This window comes from Pogoniulus pusillus (assembly GCF_015220805.1).
Source record: "Pogoniulus pusillus isolate bPogPus1 chromosome W unlocalized genomic scaffold, bPogPus1.pri SUPER_W_unloc_2, whole genome shotgun sequence".
Taxonomy (NCBI): Eukaryota; Metazoa; Chordata; class Aves; order Piciformes; family Lybiidae; genus Pogoniulus; species Pogoniulus pusillus.
In genome coordinates, this window is record NW_026974536.1 from 439,995 (window position 1) to 467,822 (window position 27,828).

Here is a 27,828-nt window from a genome sequence, read left to right on the forward strand (position 1 = left end):
TACCTTTGCCTTCTGGAGCTTGCGTGGTGCAGCTAGAGCCCTTGCTGGTGAGCACTGAGGCAATGTAGTCTCATTAAGTACCTCAGCCTTCTCCATATCCCTTGTGGCCAGGTCTCCATTTTCCTTCTTTAGAGTCCCCACATCTTCCCTAACCAATATACCTGAAGATTTTTTTCTTGTTCCTCTTTATGTCTCTAGCCAACTTCTGACTGTGATTTAGCCTTTTGAACCTGATCCCTGGCTTCTCAGCCAACTTCATTGGAATCCTTCTGTGTAGCCCATTCTTGTTTCCACTACCCAAGTGTCCTGGTTCAACGCAGTCTGCTCTAACAAGGCTCACTCCATTGTTGGAGAGTGAAAGAATCACACTGTGATGGTTTGGGTGTTACCTGCTGTCGTGGAGGAGTTTGTCTGGGTTTTGGGGGAATGAAATACGAGGCCGATTTTTAAAGAGTTTAAAAAGATTTAATATTATATATACTAGGAATCCCCTCTCCCCAAACTTATTTATAACTACTCCACATAAGTTCTTTGTATGCAGTTGCAAATTATATTACAGAATGTCTATGTACAACAAATTAGGAATTTAGCAAAGGTTTGAAAAGATTTAGAAAGAGAGTCTGTGGCTTGAAAGTGCCATTGGTAGGCTTATTGAGAGATTATTCTGGCTTAGATCGAGTTTCTCAGTTATTCACTGGCTGGAGTCAGTTTCAAAGGTCCCAAATATCGTAGATTGGGGCGTGCTGTCTGAGCCTCCGCGGGTATGAGCCAAGCTGGGCGTTGGCGGTCCGGAGGCTGGCGAGGCGCGAATCGGAGCGCTGACGAGTGCGATCAGTTCTATCAGTGCCGTGCGATGCAGTGCGGGTGCGAATGCTGTGCGAGTGCGAAGCTGTGCCATGCTGTGTGATCAGTCCAATGCGAGAGCAACTTTATTAAAGCAATGCAGTCTCTTATATAGTGTTCAGAGGAGGTGTATCCAGCCAGACTGGGGCTGGCACAAGTGGACAATACTGATTGGCTCAAAGTTATGTGTAAAGCACAGATAGGTTATTTTCTGAAAACAACATGTGGTTCCACCCCAGGGGCTGGCAGAGTCAACCCCCAGCAGGTGTGCGTAGGGTGCTCACAGTGTCTCCGACTCAAGGTCCTTTTCCCAAAAAGGACTTATGTTTACAGCTTATGCCCCTCTGGGGGAGAAATCTTCCCACAGCTAAGAACGGCGGTTGGGACAGCGACTGTAGTCATGCAGGCAGATGGGGGGAGCAAGGTTTTGACCCTGCGATTTAATGCTCCTTGGGCCACAATTCTGTCCAAACAAGGGCTTTGCAAGAGAGCTTTGCAACCCTCCACCACACCTGCCCCCCCACACACTTTGGAAATCACCCAGATTAGAATCAGACGGCACCGGAAATTGAATGAAGCTTATTATTTACAGCTTATCAGAATATACAAGCAGATACTTACAGTACATACAGTTATATCCTTGGGAAACATCCCTTAAAAACAAAGGGGTCCAGGAAGGTTGGACCTTTTTCAAGAAAGAACTCCTGAAGGCACAGGAGCAGGCTGTGCCATTGAGCCAGAAGACGAGACGACGAGGGAGGCAGCCAGACTGGATGGGCAGGGAGCTGCTGAAGGAACTAAAGATAAAAAACAGAGTATATCGCCTTTGGAAAAAAAGGGGAGGTATCCCAGGAAAAGTTCAAGGATGTTGCTAGGCCTTGTAGGAAAAAAATGAGAGAGGCAAAAGCCCATTTAGAACTTAGGCTGTCACAGCTGTTAAGGAGAATAAAAAATGATTCTATAAATATATGAATGGCAGAGAAGGGCCAAGGACAACCTCCAGTCCTTATTAGATAGAGCGGGGAACATAGTGACAAAGGATGAGGAAAAGGCAGAGGTGCTTAACACCTTCTTTGCCTCAACCTTCAATAGTGGGACAGGTTGTCTCCGGGACAACTGGACTCCTGACGTGGCAGATAGAATCAGGGACCAGTATAGTCCCCCTGTAATCCATGAGGAAGAAGTAAGGGACCTGCTGAGATACTTGGATCCTCACAAGCCCATGGGACCAGATGGGATCCATCCTAGGGTGCTGGCAGCTGAGCTGGCCAAGCCAGTCTCCATCATTTATCAACAGTCACTTTAACACGGAAACAAAGTGGAGAATGACCATCTAAACAGCCTGACCTCAGTGACAGGCAACGTGATGGAACAGGTCATCTTGAGTGCCATCACAAAGCACCTACAGGATGGCCAAGGGATCAGACCCAGCCAGCATGGGTTTAGGAAGGGCAGGTCCTGTTTCACCAACCTGATCTCCTTTTATGATCAGGTTACCCAGCTGGTGAACATGGGGAAGGCTGTGGATGTAGTCGACCTGGACTTCAGCAAAGCCTTTGACACTGCCTGCCACAAGAAGATCCTGGCCAAGCTGGCAGCTCATGGTTTGGAGAGGTTCGCTCTGTGCGGGGTCAAGAACTGCCTGGAAGTCTGGTCCCAGAGAGTGGTGGTGAATGGTGCCACATCCACTTGGCAGCCAGTCACTAGTGGTGTTCCCCAAGGATCAGTGCTGGGCCCTGTCCTGTTCAACATCTTTACTGATGATCTGGATGAGGGGATTGAGTCCAGCGTCAGTAAATTTGCAGGTGTTGATTTCTTGGAAGGTAGGAGAGCCCTGCAGAGGGACCTGGACAGGCTGGATGGGTGGGCAGAAGCCAGTGGGATGAGATTTAACAAGGCCAAGTGCAGGGTCCTACACTTTGGCCACAACAATCCCTAGCAGCACTGCAGGCTGGGAACTGAGTGGCTGGAAAGCAGCCAGGAGGAAAGGGACCCGGGAGTACTGATAGATAGTAAGCTGAAGATGAGCCAGCAGTGTGCCCAGGTGGCCAAGAGAGCCAATGGCATCCTGGCCTGCATCAGGAACAGTGTGGCCAGCAGGACGAGGGAGGTTATTCTTCCCCTGTACTCAGCACTGGTCAAGCCACACCTTGAGTACTGTGTCCAGTTGTGGGCTCTTCAGTTCAAGACAGATGTTGAGGTGCTGGAACGTGTCCAGAGAAGGGCAACAAAGCTGGTGAAAGGCCTAAAGGCCTGGAACACAAACCATATGAGGAGAGGCTGAGGGAGCTGGGGTTGTTTAGCCAGGAGAAGAGGAGGCTCAGGGGTGACCTCATTGCTGTCTACAACTACCTGAGTGGAGATTGTAGCCAGGTGGGGGGTGGCCTCTTCTGGCAGGCCACCACCAATAGAATGAGGGGACACAGTCACAAGTTGTGCCGGGGGAAGTATAGGCTGGATGTTAGGAGGAAGTTCTTCACAGAGAGAGTGATTGGCATTGGAATGGGCTGCCCAGGGAGGTGGTGGAGGCACCATCCCTGGAGGTCTTCAAGAAAAGACTGGATGAGGCACTTAGTGCCATGGTCTAGTTGACTGGATAGGGCTGGGGGATAGGTTGGACTGGTTGATCTTGGAGGTCTCTTCCTACCTGGTTGTTTCTATGACTTCTATGATTGCTTTAAATCTACATTTACAGCAAAGCAAAACTTACAAGTATATACACACAATATATTTACATATATATACAATTATATACAATTGAGAACTAATACAAAAATCCAAACTCCCCTCCTGGACAAAGAAAAGTAGCCCAGAAGGGGCCAATGCCACCCTCTCTCTCCCAGACAGAAAACAACCAGCAAAGCTTATGTGTTATCTCTTACGCAAAGTTAGTGGAAGACATTAGAGAGAAAAGCAAAGAGATCTGAAGGGAACAAGTAACTAGAAGCAGAGGGACAAATAATTTGTACTTTGGCCTTTTATCCCTTTTAGCAAACCAGTGAATGTTATAGACTTTATTAGTATTTTTCTTTTACCACCAATAATCTAGTTTCTCTTATTTTAGTATTCCAATGAGCCTCAAACCCCTCTATGTCATTCATTGTTTTGCATAAAATTATCTGTCTAATGTAAACCAACATTTACAATGATGAAAAATATAGTCCATATTTTCAGTTTATTCTTCATTCCGGCTATCTCAGATGTAGGTGATTCAAAAGCTCAGAAAACAGGAAACAATTTGTCTCTTCATGAATGAGATGAAAACACGGGCTCCCAGGTGACTCAGGTTTGTACTCATGTATTGTAGATTCCTGGTGGATTCCTCCTTTGGATGCCACATTGTACCTGAAACAGAAACTCCTAACAGCTTGTATTATGCACTCTGAATTTAAACTCTCTCAGCTAAGGTTAGATTTCTCTGTGGAATACACTGGATTTCACCATTCTCCTGCATTACCCAGTAGGTGTGACCAGGACCTTCAGCAGACACCACCCCTCGGACAGGTTTCCCTTCGCCCGAAGGAGAAAATACCCAAACAGTTTTCCCTAACAGATTCTTATCATATACAACAGGAACTTTATCACCGTCTACTGTTTGTCTGATTGTGCAGGTCCTGCTCTGTTTACTGAACCTCTACTCTTTACCAACCAGGTAGCTTGTGCTAAATGTTTGTCCCAGTTTTTCAGAGTTCCATCCCCCATGGCCTTTAGGGTGGTTTTCAGCAAACCGTTGTAGCGTTCAATCTTCCCTGAAGCTGGTGCATAGTAGGGTATGTGGTAGATCCACTCAATACCATGCTCTTTGGCCCAGTTTTTTACAAGATTGTTTTTGAAATGAGTTCCATTGTCTGAGTAGATTTCTGTGGAGTTCCATGTCTCCACATGATTTGTCTTTCCAGTCTAAGAATGGTGAAACATGCAGAGGCATGTGGTACTGGATAGGTTTTTAACCATCCAGTGCTTGTCTTTACCACAGTTAGCACATAATGTGCTCAGAAGCAAAGAGGGACAAATTGTTTGTACTTTGGCTTTTCATCCCTTTTAGCAAACCAGTCAATGATATAGACTTTATCATTATTTTTCTTTTACAACCAATAATCTAGTTTCTCTTGTTATAATATTGTAGTGAGACATACCAGCACATATGCACATGCTTAGTCCTGTTGAGATTACTGAAAATGTTTAGAGAACCATCTAAAATTGTACTTGAATCTGTGAAGAGGATCTTCTTTTATCTACACATTTAAAAAAAATGAGTATTTATGCTGACGTTATGTTATTGCTTAAGCATGATTGCATATATGCTGTTCTTCTGTTTGTATTTTGACAAAAACCTTACTGCACTGGTTTTTTTCCCTTTATTTACAAAATTTACATTTTCTTTAAAACAATATTGTAACATCTTACTTGCTTTCCTTACAGGTAAAGGAAAGAGATGGAAAAACTTGTACTTTATATTGGAGGGAAATGATGTCCAGCTTATTTATTTTGAAAGTGAAAAACGAGCCACAAAACCTAAAGGCTTAATAGACCTCAGTGTGTGTTCAGTCTATGGAGTACACGACAGTTTATTTGGCAGGTAGGGCCACTGGCTTTGAATTCTTGTACATGCAACAGAATGGTAAAAGGCTAGTTTGAGGCATATACAAGATATGAACAATATGTCACTAATGAAGATGTTGGCCTGGCACAATAAACTTGCCTTTTGATTCCTGAGTCATGGTAACTGTCCATGTGTGGTTTATTTAGTTTTTGCTGATTTTGAAATGAAAACATTGATTGTATTGCATTTTATTCCATAGTTGGTGTAGCTTGCAAATTAAACTGATTAATATTAACTTGTTAAGCCATGACAACTTGATTGTTAGCAACTGTTTGTAAACAACTTATAATAAGTAATTTTATAATTTAGTCTTGACATTTTCCTCATGTATTATGATGTGATAACGATTAGGCATTTTGCATTGTCATTTTTCAATATCATGTATTAATTGTTCCACATTTCATATTACAGGGATTAGAAAGATACAAAGCAACTATATTGAGGGAATTTAATCCTATTGAACCAAGAATTGATAAGATCAATTTGGTTAATACCAAAATATTTGCATTCACTTGTTGACAGGTATCAGAAAGCTTAATTAGTTAGATAACTGTATTGGTTTTAGCTGGCTGGCCCAAATAGAAGGGATATGGGATAGGAGGGGCTATCCTCTCCTGCAGTGGTGCAGTGAAAGCCATGAGGACAAAACAGTTATTGAAAACCATGCTGACTTCATGCTCACTGCAAAGGAAAGGGACTGAAAGGGGTTATGGGACTTGGAGTGTATGCTATAGTTTGAAAAGTTTCTTCTTTTGTTTTTCTGGAGGGCTTTTTCTTGACATCCAGGTGGGGGTGAAACCCTTTTGTGCATTGGTATGCGGGTGTGGGCAGTTTGCATTTTGTCTATTTTCCTGCTGCTACATACACCAGTATTTTTGTTTTCTTTTGTGCTATCTCCCTGTAATAGTAAATCTTCCTTATCTCAACTTCTAAATCTCTGCCTCCTGAAAAGACTGTCAGGGATCAGCTTCTGTGTTAAAACCAGGGTAGGCATATTTGGCATCCCACAGTGGGGGTTAAGTTTCAAATAGAGATAATGGGAGAATTAAATTTTGCTAGAGAGAATTTGTTCACCCTGTATCTGTTTTAGTACATTTCCCTTCATGTTAAGGCATTCACTGCATTTGCTTTTCTGGTTACACTACATAGACCTTATGCATTTTACGCATTTGTACCCCCTATGGTGTCTTTTGTAGAGCATGCATGTTATGGTTTGATTATTCCACTAGCTGGGAGCAGGTGTTGATCTGTTGGAAGGTAGGAGAACCCTGCAGAGGGCCCTAGACAGACTGGATGGGTGGGCAGAGGCCAATGGGATGAGACTTAACAAGGCCAAGTGCAGGGTTCTGCACTTTGGCCACAACAACCCCAAGCAGCGCTACAGGCTGGGGACTGAACGGCTGGAAAGCAGCCAGGAAGAAAGGGACCCGGGGGTACTGATAGAGAGTAAGCTGAAGATGAGCCAGCAGTGTGCCCAGGCGGCCAAGAGAGCCAATGGCATCCTGGCCTGCATCAGGAACAGTGTGGCCAGCAGGACGAGGGAGGTTATTCTTCCCCTGTACTCAACACTGCTCAGGCCACACCTTGAGTACTGTGTCCAGTTGTGGGCTCTTCAGTTCAAGACAGATGTTGAGGTGCTGGAATGTGTCCAGAGAAGGGCAACAAAGCTGGTGAAAGGCCTAAAGGCCTGGAACACAAACCATATGAGGAGAGGCTGAGGGAGCTGGGGTTGTTTAGCCAGGAGAAGAGGAGGCTCAGGGATGACCTCATTGCTGTCTACAACTACCTGAGTGGAGGTTGTAGCCAGGTGGGGGGTGGCCTCTCCTGGCAGGCCACCACCAATAGAATGAGAGGACACAGTCTCAAGTTGTGCCGGGGGAAGTATAGGCTGGATGTTAGGAGGAAGTTCTTCACAGAGAGAGTGATTGGCATTGGAATGGGCTGCCCAGGGAGGTGATGGAGGCACCATCCCTGGAGGTCTTCAAGAAAAGACTGGATGAGGCACTTAGTGCCATGGTCTAGTTGACTGGATAGGGCTGGGGGATAGGTTGGACTGGATGATCTTGGAGGTCTCTTCCAACCTGGTTGATTCTATTCTATTCTATTCTAGTTATTAAGTTAAGCTGGTCTTTGTGTGTGGTGTCATCATTTATCAGTAATCTCATGCAATTGATGAATGGAACAGAGAACAATTTTTCACCTTTTGAGAGTTTTGAATACCCTTGGGACACCAACACCAGCCTGCTTCTGTTGTCATGTCTCCTAAATGTGCACCTGATCTTAACCATAGTAATACAAATCTTTCCCAAGAATGCCTCTTGGAGATCTGCCCCGGAGGTGGATAATTATGAGTGGTAGGGTGTGTGGGAGAGTATGGACAATTGCCTAGGATACTGGTCACCCCCAAATAAGTGCTGAATCCTGACAAACTGGTAAAACGTTTGGGAAAAGTACACTATCAGCCTGGAAATTCCCAAGAGACAGAAATCATTGCAATGTGTTGGGTCCTGGCCCATGCCCATCAAGCCCTTCTCACTGATGTTCAGCACAGTCAAGGGGAACAAGGGGAAGAGGAGATCTCTGGGCCTACAGACAGACCAACAGGTATGGCAACCACACCAGAGACCCAGCCTGTGCCAGTATCAGTCGCCCCTGTACAGAAAAAGACATACAAAAGGAAAACAGCTCATCCTGTAAAGGATGAGGATGAATCAGGACCATCATGGGAACAAGAGGAAGAGCCAGAGGTACTCAATCTTTATTCCTGGGCAAGCTGTAGGACATAGGAAAGGACTTTGCTACCCAGAAGAGCCCATTATCACCTGGCTGCTCTAAGGATGGAATGATGGGGCCAGTGGTTTGGAATTAGAAGGTAAACCCTCAAGGTCTGAGATGACTTCTAATAGATGTGAATGATAGGTACTCCTTCAATGAAGATATGGATAATTTGGGAAGGTGGATCACCATGGATAAAGGTGTCCCAAAAGAAATACTGGATTAAATGGTTAGCTTACTCTGGAAAAATGAGGGAAGTCTCTCTTCTCATGTACTGGCTTCTGTTTCAGCTGTGAAGGAAATGTCTGGGAAGATTGGGAAAATGCAAGAGAAGATGTACTAGTTCTCGCCTGTGCAGTCTAATGTTTCAGCTATTAGGAGCAGGAATCTCCCTGTCCAAGAGAGAGAATCTGGGAAGCACGCACCATGGCGTATCCTCCAGTTTTACTTGTGCGACCATGAGGATATGTGAAAGTGGGACATAAATTCCACTTCAGTCTTAGCTGCACGAGCCTGTGAATTCCAAGGAAAACCTTCCCAGAACACTACCCCAGTTTCCAGTGGGAAATCTGCAAAAAAGTACAGACAAATTGATACTGCTTCTGATCCTTTTGAAGGGACCTTCAATGCACTCTTACAATATGCAAGTGATTTTGATCAAGACTAGAGAGGTCCTGCCTCTAACCAGTTAGAGGAGAGGGATGATCAGATGGCATGGTATGTCAGAACCATGAGAATATGAAGCTTTAGTAGATACAAGCACACAGTGTACTCTGATGCTGTCAAACTAGGAGGAGGTGGAACCTACCTATATTTCTGGCAAAGTCAACCCCTAGGATTCTGGAGTCAAAGTTACAAAGGATCTGAAGCCAATTCCACTTTGACAGAAAAAGAGATACTTGCAGCGTATGAAGGAATCTCTGCCTCCTGGGTCCTTTTCTGGGGGGGAAGCAGGGGGGGAAAAGAAATCCCTCTGTTTTGAGTGGACTGCCAGGGCTCAGATGCTGGCTGAGTTAAAAACAGGACAATAATTTAGATTTTTTTTCCAGTTTAAGAATCGCTAAGAGTCAGATTAGACCAACACTAGAGCTGTCAGCTCATATAAACAAACATTTTACAGTTATTATTTCAGTATTTCCCTAAGAATGGATGGGGGAAGGGAAGACTGAAAGACTAAAAGAAATTGAACATCATTTACAAGTGAAATAAGATCCTTCATGTAACCTTGTGTTTGGGGGTGTTAAATTCCCTTGAACGCAATGTGTAAGGTTGTGAATCAAATGTGCACTTCAGCTTTTAATGTAACAGTACAAAATATTTTTGATACTTCTTGAGAAATGAGCATAGATATGAAAAATGTTATAATTACATTTAAAACTTTAGAAGTTTGTTACATGTATTCAATGATTAGTATGTGATCCAATACACATTTTATTGGTTGTGAGAGCTGTGGAGCACATTCAGAACCTGCACTTTATTTAAAATATTTGTGATAAATATTCGTCATTAACAAGTCTTTTATGCTATCAGGTATTTTTTTCCTCAATTTTAAGTCAATGTACATGCATATTCCATAGAAACTGCTCCAAGTTTCTTAAATATTCCAAAACAAACTAGTTTAACTGCAATGCAGTTTTCTTGAAATTCATTCAAACCAAAATGGACTTTTGAAGCATTAGGGGGTTTTCCTGTTTCCAAGTGTAATGATGCTACATTTTTGTTTTGTTTGTTTTTAAGGCCAAACTGTTTTCAGATAGTAGTTCAACACTTCAGTGAAGAGCATTACATCTTTTACTTTGCAGGGGAAACTCCAGAACAAGCACAGGTGAGATTTTTTTGTTGGTAAATATAATTTTATAAGTAACTTTTAGTTTTCTAGTGTTTAATGGTCTTATCATTTTCTAATAGAGAGCAAGCATACAACAGATTATGACTTTGTCTGCATTAACAAATATTACCATGCAATAGTAGCAGATGTCTAAAGGAGATAGTTGGTGTTGAGAATCCATTATCTACATTACCTATGCTTTGTGAATTTTACTTCAGACAAGTTCTGGTCTAATCCCATGGACTAAACTTCATTAGTTATTTCTGGAGAATATATTTTTGAGTAGTTAATTCCAAATAACATTGTTTGGTCTCCAACACTCTTCCATATAATGAACCAGAGCATGGTAAGTGAGAGTTTTGATTCAAGAGCTTATTCCTGATATGAAATAAAATGCTAATGCAGGTATTACAATTATTTGTCTTGTCCATAAATTTGTCATTGTCTATAGTCTTAGACTCTAATCTTGCATGAAAATAAAGTATTTTTTATTTGTTATTTTACATTGGTATAATTTAGTTGTTTAACTCTCTAGTATTTAATGTTTACTGATTAAGAATTGTAGGAATGGAGCCTAATTCACAAAAACTCACTTGCCAACAGGAGAGCATATGGAAAATATAACAATGTTCTTCTTCATTAACTTGATTTGGTAGTCCATAGCTGTGAAATATACCTGTTGTGTCAGAAGTTAAGCTATGCATTTGATTTTATTTAAGAACGTTCATAACATTTACAAAGAACACTGGTATTTCTTTCATAAAATGATTTTACTTCGGACAAGCCAGATGTTTTACTGATACTTCTGTTCTCAGAAGTTACACCTGTCTGTACCTTGCAACATGTCACAGAATAGTTTTCTTGGAATAATAAGGAAAACTTGATGTATTTCATATGCTATGGTAAATATCAAAGCAGCTGTCCAATGAATTGCATGTTGGCTGAGGTCTGTAGAAACCATTAAGTGAGCTTAATGTAGAATGGTACCTCATATCACAGAATCACATGTATAGTAGGTTTCGGAAGGGACCTCTGGAGATTATCTAGTCAAACCACCCTGCTAAAGCAGGTATGCCTGGATCAACTTGCACAGGAACACATCCAGGTAGACTTTGAAAGTCTCCAGAGAAGGAGACTCCACAACCTTTCTGGGCAGTCTGTTCCAGTGCTCCATCACCCTTGAAGTAATTAAGTTTTTCCTTGATTTCAAGTGAAACCTCCTGTGTTCTAGTTTGCATCCATTGCCCTCCTTGTCCTATCACTGTCCACCACTGAAAAGAGCCTAGCTTCATCCTCATGACCTCCACCCTTTAGATATTTATATGCATTTGTAAGATCTCCTCTCACTCTTCTCTTTTCCAGGCTCAATAGTCCCAGGTCTCTCAGCCTTTTCTCATAAAAGAGCTGTTTCAGTCCTCTCATCATCTTTGTGGCTCTCTGTTGGACTCTCTTCAGTAGTTCCTTGTACCTCTTGTACTGGGGAGCCCAGAGATAGACACAGCACTCCAGATGCAGCCTCACAATGGCAGAGTAGAGGAAGAGGAGAACCTCCCTTGACCTGCTGGCCATGCTCTTCTTAATGCTCCCCAGAATACCATTGGCTTTCTTGATCACAAGAGCATGTTGCTAGCTCATGGTGAACTTCTTGTCCATCAGCATTCCCAGGTCCTTCTTCGCAGAGCTGCTTTCTAGCAGATCAACTCCTAACTTGTACTGATGCATGGGGTTATTTCTCCCCAGGTGCAGGACTCTACACTTGCCCTTGTTGAACTTCATGAGGTTCACCACCACTCAGCTCTCCAGCCTGTCCAGGTCTTGCTGAATGTCAGCATAGACTTTTGGTGTGTCTGCCCAGTTTTGTATCATCAGTAAATTTGCTAACAGTACACTCTATCCCTCCATCCAGGTCATCAATGAACACGTTGAACAAGAGTAGGCCCAGTACTGAACTCTGGAGAACACCACTAGCCACAGGCCTCCAACTAGGCATGCACTGTTGATCACAACCCTTCGAGTTCTGTCATTCTGCCAGTTTTCAGTCCACCTCATTATCCACTTGTCTAACACACACTTCCTAAACTTACCTATGAGGATGTTATGGGAGACTGTGTCAAAAGCCTTATTGAAATCCAGGTAGACAACACTCACTGCTCTCCTCTTATCTACCCATCTAGTCAGACCATTGTAGAAGACTATCAAATTGATCACGCATGATTTGCCTTTTGTGAACTGATGCTAACTATTCATGATAATCTCCTTTTCCTCCACATACTTAGAGATGACCTGCAGAATGAGTTGTTCCATCACCTTTCCAGGGATGGAGGTGAGACTGATGTGGATTCCTGGGTCCTTCTTGCCCATTTTGAAGATTGAGTAATACTGGCTTTCCTTCCACTCACAGGCACCTCCCCACTTCTTCGTGACCTTTAAAAAATTATGGAGGATAGCTTAGCAATAAACTTAGACAGCTCCTTCAGCACTCGTGAGTGCATCCCTTTGGGGTCCATGGATTTGTGCGTGTCCATTTTCTCTAGGTGATCTTCCTTCCTCCAGACATTCTCTCTTACTCCCAGGGACTGACAGACAGCTTTAGCAGTAAAGAATGAAGCAAAGAAGGCATTGAGTAACTTTGCCTTCTCTATATCCTCTGTCATCCGATCATCCATCTCATTGAGCAGCATGCCCACATTTTGTCTGGTGTTCCTTTTCCTGCTGATGTACTTGAAGAATGCTTTCTGGTTATTTTTTACATCCTTTGCCTTAGCTTTCCTAATTGCATCCCTACATACTCAGGCAATGTTCCTATATTCCTCCCAAGTGGACAGTCCCTTTTGACACATACAATGAACTTCCGTCTTCCATTTGCTCATCCATGCAGGTCTCTTGCCTCTCCTGCTTACTTTCTTACTCATAGGGATGCACTAGTGTTGAGCTTGGAGGAGGTGGACTTCAAATATTAACCAGTATATAGCCTTTGGAAAAGAAGGGAGGGGTCCCAGGAAAAGTTCAAGGATGTTGCTAGATCGTGTAGGAAAAAAATGAGAGAGGCAAAAGCCCACTTGGAGCTTAGGCTGCCACGGCTGTCAAGGAAAATAAAAAATGTTTCTTTAAATACATGAATGGCAGAGAAGGGCCAAGGACAACCTCCAGTCCTTGTTAGATAAAGAGGGGAATAGAGTGACAAAGGATGAGGGAAAGGCAGAGGTGCTTAACACATTTTTTGCCTCAATCTCCAATAGTGGGACAGGTTGTCTCCAGGACAGCTGGACTCCTGAAGTGGTGGATGGAGTCAGGGACCAGTATAGTCCCCCTGTAATCCATGAGGAAGAAGTAAGGGACCTGCTGAGCCACTTGGATCCTCACAAGTCCATGGGACCAGATGGGATCCATCCTAGGGCGCTGAGAGAGCTGGCAGCTGAGCTGGCCAAGCCACTCTCCACCATTTATCAGCAGTCCTGGCTCACTGGAGAGGTCCCTGAAGACTGGAAGCTGCCAATGTGATACCCATCCACAAGAAGGGTCGTAAGGAGGAGCCAGAAAACTACAGACCTGTGAGCCTGACCTCAGTGCCAGGCAAGGTCATGGAACAGGTCATCTTGGGTGCCATCACAAAGCACCTACAGGATGGCCAAGGGATCAGGCCCAGCCAGCATGGGTTTAGGAAGGGCAGGTCCTGTCTCACCAACCTGATCTCCTTTTATGATCAGGTTACCTGCCTGGTGAATGTGGGGAAGGCTGTGGATGTAGTCTGCCTGGACTGCAGCAAAGCTTTTGACACCATCTACCACAAGAAGCTCCTAGCCAAGCTGGCAGCTCACGGCTTGGACAGATTCACTCTGTGCTAGGTCAAGAACTGGCTGGATGGCAGAGCCCAGAGAGTGGTGGTGAATGGTGCCACATCCAGTTGGCAGCCAGTCACTAGTGGTGTTCCCCAGGGATCAGTGCTGGGCCCAGTCCTGTTCAACATCTTTATTGATGATCTGGACAAGGGGATTGAGTCCTGCATCAGTAATTTGCAGATGACACCAAGCTAGGAGCAGCTGTTGATCTGTTGGAAGATAGGAGAGCCCTGCAGAGGGACCTGGACAGGCTGGATGGGTGGGCAGAGGCCAATGGGATGAGATTTAACAAGGCCAAGTGCAGGGTCCTACACTTTGGCCACAACAATCCCTAGCAATGCTACAGGCTGGGGACTGAGTGGCTGGAGAGCAGCCAGGAAGAAAGAGACCTGGGAGTACTGGTACCTAGTAGGCTGAAGATGAGCCAGCAGTGTGCCCAGGTGGCCAAGAGAGACAATGGCATCCTGGCCTGCATCAGGGACAGTGGGGCCAGTGGGATGATGGAGGTTATTCTTCCCCTGTACTCAGCACTGGTCAAGCCACACCTTGAGTACTGTGTCCAGTTGTGGGCTCTTCAGTTCAAGACAGATGTTGAGGTGCTGGAACGTGTCCAGAGAAGGGCAACAAAGCTGGTGAGGGGCCTGGAACACAAACCATATGAGGAGAGGCTGAGGGAGCTGGGGCTGTTTAGCCAGGAGAAGAGGAGGCTCAGGGGTGACCTCATTGCTGTCTACAACTACCTGAGTGGAGGTTGTAGCCAGGTGGGGGGTGGCCTCTCCTTCCAGGCAATCTCCAGTAGAACAAGGGGACACAGTCTCAAGTTGTGCCGGGGGAAGTATAGGCTGGATGTTAGGAGGAAGTTCTTCACAGAGAGAGTGATTGGCATTGGAATGGGCTGCCCAGGGAGGTGGTGGGGGCACCATCCCTGGAGGTGTTCAAGAAAAGACTGGATGAGGCACTTAGTGCCATGGTCTAGTTGACTGGATAGGGCTGGGTGATAGGTTGGACTGGTTGATCTTCGAGGTCTCTTCCAACCTGGTTGATTCTATGATTCTATGTTCTTACACAACTATGTTACACAACATGGGCCCTGGGCAGGCCAGACTTTATGGCACCAGGTCTATTGTGTCTCTTTTATGTGTTTACCTCTGGTATGGGCAGGAAAACATATCCAGGCAAGACAAGGCATGTATAAGCCTATTTTGAGCCTATGGGCCCTCCACAACAATTCCCTTGCCTCTTTGAGACAGATGTATTCCATCCCTCCATACCAGATTATAGCCATCAGAGAATGTCCCGTTGTAAAAAACAAAGCCCACATGGTGGCACCAGCCACATAGACAGGAGTTGATATTAATTTTTCGTCTATCTCTGACTGCCCCCTTTCCTCTAACTAGTAAAATGGAGGAGAAGATAAATTTCGCACCAGTGTTTTTCACTTGCAGCCCCACGGCTTTATAGTCTTCCTTAGTTCTGCCCAGGTTCTGGTTCACAGTATCATTCATGTTCACATGAAAGAGTAACAGTGGGTAGCAGTTGATGCTTTTAATGAGTTGTGGCATCCTCTCATCAATGTCTCAGATCTTAGCTCCTAGAAAGCTAGTTTCATTATACATATTATGGCATGTTGTTCATACTTGTATCTAGGAAATATTTAGATTAGAATATTTAGTCGATTCTATGATTATTTATTTGTTTTTCTTTATTTGAATAAGAAAGTAAGCTAATAAAAATGTCACCGGCTGACATTGCTTTTCGATATGAAAATGTCCGCAGGGTGGTCAGCCCGTTTGCCAACCCCGGCCCTCTGAGCGTGGTCCTTCCTGCTGCCAGCCTGCCACGGTCCGACCCGCATCCCTGATTCACTGTTCAGGTGCCATATATTAACACCCATGGAGCACCTGGGTAAAATGACTCTTTGTTCACCAATATGGTTAGATGGTCATAGTCCGCTTTATTTCCGTGATACGGTGACTTATATGCATTCTAGCAAGAGGCGTGCTCCACCAAGATTGGTTACATATAGAGGGTACAGGGTTACATGTAAGGCATGGATAGGGTAATATACCGTAACAATCTGAGGGTCAGCCTCTGGGGCTGGCTAACTCTGCCCACCTGCAGCTGTCATTCCACCCCCTGCAGCTGCATGTGGGGGGAACTACCTAGCGCCTGGTGTCTTAACTCCCAAGATGGATTCAAGGACGCTCCCAGCATAGGTTGCTTATCATTTTGTGTCCTCTGCTAGCAAGAATTTCTCCAACAGGTTTGTTTAGCCTAGAGAAGAGGAGGCTCAGGGGTGACCTCATTGCTGTCTACAACTACCTGAAGGGACATTGTAGCCAGGTGGGGGGTGGCCTCTTCTCTCAGGCAAACAGCAATAGAACAAGGGGACACAGTCTCAAGTTGTGCCGGGGTAGGTATAGGCTGGATGTTAGGAGGAAGTTCTTCCCAGAGAGAGTGATTGGCATTGGAATGGGCTGCCCAGGGAGGTGGTGGAGGCACTGTCCCTGGAGGTCTTCAAGAAAAGACACAATGAGGCACTCAGTGCCATGGTCTATTTGACAGGATAGGGCTGGGTGATAGGTTGGACTGGATGATCTTGGAGGTCTCTTCCAACCTGGTTGATTCTATGATTGTATGATTCTGTGATTTACACTATGAGTCCACAGATATCCAGCAGAAAGACAATGATTTTAACAACAAACTAGCAGAGTTCAAAATCAGAACAGCAGTTTTCACCCATAAATCTTTAGATATACAGCACAACCAAGATGTACATTACAAAACAGAAGAGTTCAGCTCTGAAACAATACATATACACTTGTCCTGGAGTCCTGTATACCCTTAAATTCCTCTCCCTCTGTGACTTGAATGGGAGAGGAAAAGCCGCCTGTTTTCCCTCCCCCATCCCCTGCCTTGCTGTGCAGGCGTGAAGGGGGTGAGCAAGAGGTCCTTCTGGCATGAGGGGCGCCCGTGCTGGAATCGGGCTGGGGATTGGCTGTGCCCTTCGCGCCTAAGGAAGTGGTAACTCTGCTCTTTGTCTAGAGAGGGTATAAATATTGGGAGACTTCCTGCCTTTGGGGTTCCCACCTTGGATTTGTTCCTGCCTGAGCGTTCGCGCCTGCCTGTGACTTCTCCCCCCGCCTCGCCTGGCTCTCTGCTCCAAAAGGATTGCTTCACCCATTAACACCTTTTGTGCAGACCTGAATACCTCTTAACGACTCTTCTATGGCTTCTGAAAGAGAGCGAGAGGGACAGGCTGCAGGACGAAGTCAACCTGATCGTGAGTTATTTTGGCTCAGCTTTATTAGTAAGAAAAACGCTATAATTTAATAGCTAAAGCCTTTTCCAACTTCTGACTTCCAAAATAGTCAGATTATCGATGGCATCCTATAGATCTTCTCAAAGCAACTGAATCTGGTTATTAAAACTAAATTAATTTCTGTATGTAGTTTTGGGGACGGGCTTTTGGGAAAATAAAGGAACTCTATTTTTGTATGAAATTCCTGACTCGGCCACATTAATTCCCTGCCTCCATGTGGTGGAGGGTTGCACAGGCCTCAAATGACTATGTTTACAAATCTATACATGCCCGGACATGTTGTCCCCCCAAAGGGTGTTACCCTGTGTCATGGAGAGTAGCAAAAGCCCCTCTAAAGTCTCCATGTCATGCGGATTTCTAATGCCTCACATCCAAGCCAGAAGCATCGAAAAAAACCCAAAACAATCTTTCAGTCCCATGGGAAGATTTCTCCCTAGGGTAAGTGAAAGGTAAACACTGGCCATGTTTCTCTTTCACTTGGCCTTGCTTTCCAGACAACAAGGTATTGTTTTGGTTAGTAGAAACGACTTTCTCAGGCCTGCCCAACACCTGCAGGTGGGCTGGCCTGAGGAGGGGTCTTTATATTGTTTTAGGTAATGTTATCCAATTGTATAAGTTGCTTATTGTTTTTTACCAATGTATGTGAACAACGTAAAAGTGGTCCGAGTTGTGGGCTAGTCCTATTTTGGAACATTATAAAAATGGTGGACAGGCCAGGATCGAGGCTTTTGGCCCTTGTGCCCTTGCCTTTCTGGACCTCACCCTCGCTCCTTCCTCGGACAACAAGCTGCTTGCCGATCTAGCCTCGCCTCGGGCGGATACCCCGAGCCGCAGAGGCAGGAAAGCCTGCATATACCTGGACCCTCACCAGGAGAAAGGGACTCCCTACCAAGCTACAGACTGTGAGTAGCTGACGAACTGTTAACTCAAACCTCAGAGACTCAAAAGAACTCTCTTTAAACATCATAGACTCTTTAATTTGCCATTTTCGGAAATGTTGCTTTGATCTCAATCAAAAGAATTCACAGTGGTGGTGTAGTTTCGGGAAGAGGGAACTCGCATTCTTTGCAATAAATCACTGATAAAACAGTCAACGCCTCGCGTATTTCCCCCATAAACTCTGCCGCGAAACTGCGTTCCACGACACCCTGCCTATACTTGGGGTAAACAAGTTAAGGGGGACAAAGGGGGACAACAGAACTGGTGCCTTCCAGTCTGGCCTTGCCTGCTTGAAGGTTGAAGTAAACACGTTGTGTAAGCTCACGTGCCTAGGGTGGGGATCCGCCTGACCCCTCTCCATATTTGAGGGTACTGGACCCCTGCACTTCACCTTATTTGGTATGTTTTGGCCTGTTGCCAAGCCCCTATTAGACAGAATTGTGGCCAAGGACCATCAATCTCAGAATCAAAACTCATAAAAAGGGACAATTCAGTGTCCCTGCCATCTCTCTCTCACTTCTCGCATCTCGCACCTCGCTCCTATCCTGCTACCCTCCTCCACCTGCTGCTCCTAGCCGCTTCCAGCCGCTTTTGGGGACCACCGCCGCTGCATGACTCCAGCCCACGGCACCAGCCCAGGGAAACTGACCAAGGCACGCCAGGCCAGCAGCCACTCCATCCGCCATTCCCAGCTTGACTGTGCCCGTGGAAGCCCCAGACAGCGCACCCCAATAACCCCTGAGATAATCTATTCAAACCCACGATATTTGGGACCATCGAAACTGACTCCAGCCAGTGAGTAACTGCACAAACTCAATCTAAGCCAGCATAAACTTTCAAATTTTACCAGTGGCACTTTCATGCCACAGACACTCTTCCTAAATCCTTTCACACCTCTGCTAAGTTCCCAATTTAACTGTATATAGACCTTCTGTAATATAATTTCGGAACCGCATACAAAGAACTTGTGTGGGGTAGCAGTAAATAAGTTTGGGGAAGGGAGGATTCCTTATGTATATAATATTAAATTATTTAAACACTTTTAAATTCGGCCTATGTGATGGTTTGGGCTCTTACCCGCCCACCCCCCCCCACTTTGTATTTGCCCCAGCTAACTCAGAAGGGACTCCAGGAATATAAATGAAGCTATTTATTTAAAAGCAGCACAATATACAAGCAGCTATTTACAATATATACAGTTATATACAGAAATACACCAAGGATAAACAATACAGAAGCACAACTCCCCTCCCAGAAACCTGAGTCCCCAGGAGGGACTATTCAAACCACACCAACACCTCCCCTTGCCCTCTCAACCTTACCCCAGTTCTCAGAAAAGAAGAGAGGTGCAGCCAAGAGGTTAGGGAGCAAGGTTAGTGGCAGCAAGGTTAATGAGATGCAGCTTCGTCAAAGCCCAGAAGCAAAGTGAAAGACAAAATGGAAAATGCTATCAAATGTTTACTACTTCTTCCCAGTATTCTCAGCGTGACTGTGAGCGAAGGAGACACAATTGTTTTTCATTTCACTGCCCATTATCTAGTTCTTTTCACCAAAACATTCTAGCTTGCTTCAAGCTAGCACAATCCACCCCTAGTCTACTTCGCTCAGAGTATCGCTGAGAATTATCTGATCTAATCTAAACCAATATTTACAATAAAACAATATATACAAGTTCAGTTCACTCTTCAATCAGATGTAGGTGATTCAAAAGCTCAGAACAGGGACTCCCAGGTGACGTTAGGTTCGTGCTCACACACTGTAGATTTCTCTCAGTGTTGGACGCCGATGTTACCTAGAACAGAAAACTCCTAACAACTCGTATTAGACACTCTGAATTTAAACTCTCTCAGCTAAGGTTAGATTTCTCTGTGGAATACACTGGATTTCACCATTCTCCTGCATTACCCAGTATGTATGACCAGGACCTTCAGCAGAAACCACCCCTCGGACAGGTTTCCCTTTGCCCGAAGGAGAAAATACCCAAACAGTATTCCCTAGCAGATTCTTTTCACGTACAACAGGAACTTTATCACCATCTACTGTTTGGACCAAGTCTGATTGTGGAGGTCCTGCTCTGTTTACTGAACCTCTGCTATTTACCAACCAGGTAGCTTGTGCTAAATGTTTGTCCCAGTTTTTCAGAATTCCACCCCCCATGGCTTTTTGGGTGGTTTTCAGCAAACCATTGTAGTGCTCAATCTTCCCTGAAGCTGTTGCATAGTAGGGTATGTGGTAGATCCATTCAATACCGTGCTCTTTGGCCCAATTTTTCACAAGATTGTTCTTGAAATGAGTGCCATTGTCTGACTCGATTCTCTCTGGAGTTCCATGTCTCCGCAAGATCTGACTCTCCAAGCCAAGAATGGTGTTACATGCAGTTGCATGTGGAACTGGAGAGGTTTCCAGCCATCCAGTACTGGCCTCTACCATTGTTAGCACATACTGCTTGCCAGAACGAGATCAAGGTAAAGTGATGTAGTCAATCTGCCAGGCTTCACCATACTTGTACTTTGACCATCTCTCACCATACCATAAGGGCTTGATTCGCTTAGCCTGCTTAATAGCAGCACAAATGTCACAGTCATAGATGACTTGAGTGATAGCGTCCATGGACAAGTCAATTGACCTATCGCGTGGCCACCGGCATGTTCCATCTCTGCCTTGATGTCCAGATGAATCATGGGCCCACCGAGCTAAAAACAGTTCACCTCGGTGTTTCCAATCAAGGTCAATGTCAAGATCAGAGTTGGTATCAACTTGAGCAATCTTAGCAGCTTGGTCTGCCTTCTGGTTATGTTGATGTTCCTCAGTGGCTCTGCTCTTAGGCATGTGTGCATCTACGTGCCGCACCTTCACTGGAATTTTCTCCAGCCGTGCATCAATGTCCTGCCATAGATCAGCACACCAAATAGGCTTTCCTTTCCTCTGCCAACCATTCTTCTTCCAGTCCTTTAGCCAACCCCATAGAGCATTGGCTACCACCCCTGATTCGGTGTAGAGGTAAAGAATAGGCCAATTCTCACGTTCAGCCACATCAAGAACAAGTTGAACAGCTTTTACCTCAGCGAACTGACTGGATTCTCCTTCTCCATCTCTCGCTTCAGTAACTCTCCTGGTAGGACTCCAGATTGCTGACTTCCATCTCCACCTGTTCCCAACAAGACGACAGGAACCATCTGTGAACAAAGCATAGTTCTTTTCCTGATCAGAGAGATCACCATAGGGAGGAGCTTCCTCAGCACAAGTTAATTTCTCCTCAGGATGTTTGGTACAGTTTTTGCCTTCCGGCCAGTTGGTGATCACCTCCACCAGACCAGGTCGGTCAAGATTACCCATTCGTGCTCGTTGGGTTATCAAAGCCATCCATTTAGACCAGGTTGCATCTGTGGCACGGTGTTGAACCTTTGCCTTTGAACATCCAGTTTAGAACTAGCAGTCTAGGAGCTAAAAGCAATTGTGACTCAGCTCAAATCACTTCAGAAGCTGCTTTCACTCCTTCATAGGCTGCTAATATCTCTTTCTCTGTTGCGGTGTAATTTGTCTCAGAACCTCTGTAATAACGTCCCCAGAAACCAAGAGGACGACCACGTATCTCATTTGGAGCTCTCTGCCAAAGACTCCAAGTTGGACCATTTTCACTGGCAACCGTGTACAGAACGTTTTTAATGTCCGGACCAGATCGCACAGGTTCCAAGCCCACTGCATGGACTATTTCTCGCTTAATCTGATCAAAGGCTGCTTGTTGTTCAGGTCCCCACTCGAAATTGTTTCTCTTATGAGTTACATCATGCAGAGGTTTGACAATCTGACTGAAACCAGGAATGTGTAGTCTCCAAAATCCCACCACACCAAGAAAAGAAAGTGTGTCCTTCTTACTGGTGGGAACTGCCATGGTGGAGACTTTGTTGATCACATCCTGAGGAATGTGATGGCGACCATCTTGCCACCTCACTCCTAGAAACTGAATTTCTTTGGCAGGTCCTTTGACTTTGTCTCTCTTAATGGCAAAACCTGCTTGCAACAGAATGTCAATCATTTTGTTGCCTTTCTCGAAGACTTCCTCAGCAGTTTGGCCCCACACAATGATGTCGTCGATGTACTGGATGTGCTCTGGAGCTTTACCTTTCTCCAGTGCATTGTGGATGGCTGAATGGCAGATGGTTGAGATGTGTTTCCACCCCTGAGGCAAACGATTGAACTGGTACTGGATTCCTCTCCAGGTGAATGCATACTGAGGCCTGCACTCCTTTGCTATGGGAATAGAGAAGAAAGCATTAGCAATGTCTATGGTTGCATACCATTTAACCTCCTTCGATTCCAGCTCGTACTGGAGTTTCACCATGTCCGGCACAGCTGCATTCATGGGTAGAGTCACCTCGTTGAGGGCACGAAAATCAACTGTCAGTCTCCAGTCACCGTTGAGTTTACGCACTGGCCAGATGCGACTGTTGAAAGGTGAATGAGCTTTCTTGATGACAGCCTGACTCTCCAGTTTACGAATCAGCTGATGAATGGGCAACAAAGAGTCACGGTTAGTTCTGTACTGCCTATGATGAACACTTTGAGTTGCAATTGGCACTTCCAGGTCCTCTATGTCATGCTGTCCCACAATTGAAGATTCATCAGAAAATTCAGGTCTAATGGAGAATTTCAATTTACCATCGTCAATCTCTATAGATGCTATACCAAAAGCCCATTTGTGACCCTTAGGATTTTGGAAACATCCTTGTCTCAAAAAGTCAATTCCCAAAATGCAAGGCGCATCAGGACCAGTTACAATAGTATGTGTCTTCCACTCTTTACCAGTTAAACTGATCTCAGCCTGTATCTTAGTTAACTCTTGAGCTCCACCAGTGATACCAAAAATAGATATGGACTCTGTCCCTTTGCATTTTGATGGCAATAAAGTACACTGAGCACGTGTGTCAACTAAAGCCCTGTATTTCCGAACTTTTGAACTGCCTGGCCACCTAATGAAAACATTCTAATAGATTCGGTTCTCTCCACTATCCCTTTCCTCCTCCTGGCTGGAGGCAGGGCACTCCTAATGCTGAAAATGGCATGTAGGGTGTACACAATGATTGGTATGGTTGTGAGAGGAATTGCAACTGTTGGAACAATTGCAGTTGCTCTCAGGAGCTGAAGAAGTGACAGCTACTTTTCTGGCATTGCTGCCTCTGTTTCTGCCACTCTGCAAATCCCTGACTCTCTTTGAATGAGCTGAAGTAGGTTTACCATCCCATTTGTTCATGTTCTCCCCGTATGTGTCACGCAGAATTATCCACAGTGACGCACGTGATTGCTGCTGTCTGGGTGGAATTTGTCTCCTCCTAGGCTGGAATTGCCTTGCAGGAGATGTGCGTCTGTTCCTGACTGCAGAAACATGCACCCATTCAGATGATGCAGGAATGGTATCCTTTACCAGATTGGTAATGTTTTTAAGATCCTCCTTCAGTTCTTTCATGCTCTCCTTAATGCCATCTCTAATACCATCTTTAAGCTCTGTAGTCATAGTCTTTATGACACAGATTATACCAGAATGTGACAAGCTGTCCTCTACCTGCCTGAGCTGGTCAGTGAATTCACCAACAGTGAAAGACCTTCCATTATCACTCCTAGATAGAAACTTGCTGGCCAAGATGTTAGCGTAGGATGAAGGAGCAAGCTAAATAAGCTTCTTCATGAGACCTGTTCCCAAAGGAATATCGTCAGGCTCATGAGTGCCATGATCTCCATAAAGCACTTCCTTCACAGCAAACTCCTTCAGAAGCTTAATTCCCTGCTCAATGGTGTTCCACTTCTTGGCAGCCCATGGCAAATCATCTCCGGAAGGATATCTCATAGCCACAGCCAACAGAAGGCGTGTCCACAACCTAACCCTACCAAGAGGACTTGCTAGCTATTTGTCCACTCCACTCTCCTTGGTGAGTGGTCCTAGCTGCTTGGCAGACTTGTCTCCTACCTGCAGGGCATTAGCACCAATGCCACGGCATCTCACTAGCCAGCTTAGGATTGGCTCACCTGATTCCCTTGAGTATTCCTTTCTAACTTCCCTGACTTCTCTGAGAGGATCCTTGGAGCCCTGGATGTCATCCTCCTCCTCTTCCTCCTGTTGATCTGGTGGTACCAGGCCTAACAGAACCTTCCTCATAGCACTCTTAAACTCATTGGAATCAGCCTCTCTCTTGGCAGCCAACCTCACAGCACTCTTCTCATTTGAGTATTGATGTCTCCAGCACATTTGCGAGGTCTCGCAGACTAACTACCTCCTCTTCCTCCTGTTGCTGATCACCAGAGTGTTATGGCGATGGCAAAGCCCCTGAAAGGTCCCCATGTCATGTAGGTTACAATGTCTCACATTTTAAGCCAGAAGCATCATAAAACCAAAACAATCTTCTAGTCCCATGAGAAGTTTCCTCCCTAGGGGAGATAAAAGGTAAACATTGGCCTTGTTTTCCAACTTTCGGCCTTGGTTCTCATGCACACTGACCACCTGCTGATGGGCCGAACTTTGGGTGGTCCTACAGGTTGTTTTGGTAAGAACTGTCCAATTATACAGGTTAATTATAACTTTGTACCAATCTGTAATAATATCGTAAAAATTGTCAGAACTGGTGAGCACACCTCTTTTGAACATTATAAAAATGATGTGTCTGCCTGGATCGATGTTCGGATCACTCGGATGGTTCGGATCACTCGGATGGTTCCGATCGGCTGGTTTGGTTCATATGCTACCAACCTGCCTGCGGCCCGTTCCACCTTATCAGCCTGCTCCAGCGTGCTTGCCTGCTTCGGTCTGCCTGCCTGCTTCGGTCTCAGCCCGGCGTAAGACTGCTGACGCCCGACTCTCAGAGACCAAGGGCCTGCATGGACCCGATCCTGGCCGGGGGAAAAGGGACATCACCCTAGTGGTGCGCCGAAACCCTGCTAAGCTGCTGACTGTGAGTAGACTGATGAACTCTTAAATGGAAACTGAACAATGTCAAAGACTCAAAGAACTTTTCAAAGAACCATAGACTCTCTTTTATTTACCATTTTCTGAAATGTTACTCTAGCCTAATCAAAAATAATTCACGTGGGTAACTCGGTTCTCGGAAAGGGGATCTTCACATTTAGCAATAAATCACTTGGTCTCTGCAAGCCAACCTCGCGCGTTTTCCCCATGAATTTCTCGTGAAACTGCATTCCATGACAAAGCCCAAACCATCACAACTAGTAGAGACCTGCACCTACACTAGTAGAGATCAGCTTTGCCTGAATGGCCCCTTTTAAGGTGCAACCATTCAGCTAATCTCTCCCAAACCTTTTCCCCACTACTCACTGCATGGATACGTGCCAGGTAGTCAGCCTGCTGTGACACAACCCCAGAGGGTGATTATCGATTAATAATTAACAGCAACTCATATAAGTAAAGCTTTAATTCCTCCGTAATAGAAGTTATCTCTGCCATAGAGGAGAAAGAGTTTCAGCCCCTCTGCTGGGCAAATAGCATAAGCTCCCAAGCAGCACTAAGCCAAAAGGGAAACTCCTCTATCTGTTTATAGTTTGAATGTTTTGCTAGTTATTGTATCATCTTCTTAGATTTTCTTTGCTTTTTTCCATAGCAATGATTTACTGCTTTAGACTTTTAAGTTGATAATATAGTTAAGGTTAAGAGTTTGTAATAGAATATTAAAAATATTTTTCTTAAGTATTTTCTGTATATTAATATAGCATTATAGGATAAGGATTATATAAAAATAATAAAAAAAAAAAACAAAAAAGAGGGGGTATGAGGGCAGCCACCCTGAAAGAGGGACTGCAAAAAGAAAAGCTTACAGATTTTCAATTTTTAAACTGCTTTCTTATGGATAACAACCCCTTATTATCAGAAATTTTAATGCCAATGATTCTTTTGAGAAAAGAGAGAGAAGGAAAAATTGGAAAATTCTCTGGTCACATCATACAGAGAGATTCACCCTAGGGATTCTTTTTCTGGTTTATGCAATTGTTCAGGCATGTTTTCAGGCTTCTGATGGATACCAGCTCAGAAGACAGATACTGTGGCAAGAACTTGAATGCTGAGATAATGCTTGTGTTTGTATGTGTGTTTGCATAGGTCATAGGTTTTGACCATGCTTAATCTAGGTATTTTCATGAGTTTCCAACAATTCCTACTCATAGGTAAAGATGGGAAACAACTATTTTGTTGGCAATGTTTAAAGTGTTGTACTTGTTATCTTTTTGTAAAAGGCGCCTTGCAGAAAGATAAGAAGCACTGCCTTTATTTTTAATAAAACAGAAAAAGGAGAAAAAAGTATGTTCCCCATAAAAGATCAGATCATGCTTTTCAACAAGATTGTAAAGATAATGTAGAATTCTGGAATGAAGGAGAAAGGATTGTTGCTTCCTTCTTTGCACCACAAGTAGCATCAGCCCAAGCTTTAGCGACATTAAATAAATTAGGATGCTGGTTAGCAAAACAAACAAATGCTACCAGCCTGGCACTTTCAGGTCTGCTACTAGATGTAGATAGTGTTAGATATGCCACATTGCAAAATCAGCCTGTGATTGATTTTTTGCTTTTAGTTCAGTGACATGGTTGTGAAGATTTTGAAGGATTATGCTGTATGAATCTATCTGATCATTCTGAATCAATACACGTGAGCATTCAATGACTGAATGAGGGAGTCAATAAACTGCGTTTGTGCCGCAATGAAGGGACGGGGCAACGACTTGATGCAAGCCAAAATTCCACATTATTAGAAAAATAGGCAGGTATATATTGTCTCAGAAAGGCTGGCATGTTAATCACTGATTGGTTAAAATTACAGTAAGAAAGTTAGTAACTACTACATGTTTGGCTAACACTCTGCTCAGGTGAAAGACGCTGTTTCTACTTTCTTCGTTACTTTTCTCTGCTCTTTGATATATGTTGCTGTGCAACTATCTGAGCAGTCCTGACTGCAAGATCCTATTTATCTTTCTCTTCTGAAGTCTGTCTGACCCACACATTGCATGCCCAAGGTCTATGCTGTATTTGTTTCGTCTCGGGCAACTGTTCCTTGCTAACAAGCCATTCCCCTATTCCTGCATCTCCCCCTTTTTGTTGTAAAAAGGAGAACCTAACAGTAGCACAACCAATCATTCATTAAATACGCTGTAAAATACATAGTAGCAATATAAGTAGCAAGAATATTATAAGCAATACATAACAAAGCATTTTACATACTACAAATCAATCCAATTAGTCCCCATCCCACAAAAAGGTTTATAGAAAATAAATTCTAAAGAGTGACCATAACTAAACAAAGCAATTCTAATTCAGTGACATTAACTAAAGTAATCCAAACATTAGTTTTTGAAAACATAAAGAAACTAACACCTAATACAACTTCCCATATTCCCAAGATCACAGTAACTGCAACTTTCATCCTGGAGTGAAGGCCGTTGCTTTGTCCTTGTTCGTCTGATCTTCTTGAATCGATCCCTTGTAAGGACAAACATATTTTGCTGGTATCCACCTAGGACCTGACTATGTAGAGACACAAGCATATCCTTTTCCCCATGTTATTAAAGGATAAGGACCTTTGACTTTACCTGATTCTAGGTCATGAATTAAAACTGGTGGCTTCTCCTGAAGCTCAAAAAGGCTACTATTTCCAAAATGTCGCCCCATTGGCAGAGTACCATCCGTCCT

The 27,828-nt window shown here is 44.4% G+C and overlaps 1 protein-coding gene across 1 annotated transcript in view; it reads left to right on the forward strand.

Moving 5' to 3' along the window:
- Positions 1 to 10,189, forward strand: part of LOC135173800 (ras GTPase-activating protein 1-like) — a 253,143-nt gene extending 242,954 nt beyond the window's left edge. The window contains 3 exon segments of the mRNA XM_064140961.1: positions 5,266 to 5,422; positions 9,959 to 10,046; positions 10,130 to 10,189. Of these exon segments, the coding sequence (XP_063997031.1) occupies positions 5,266 to 5,422; positions 9,959 to 10,046; positions 10,130 to 10,189 (305 nt within the window).
- The last annotated feature ends 17,639 nt before the right edge of the window (positions 10,190 to 27,828 follow it).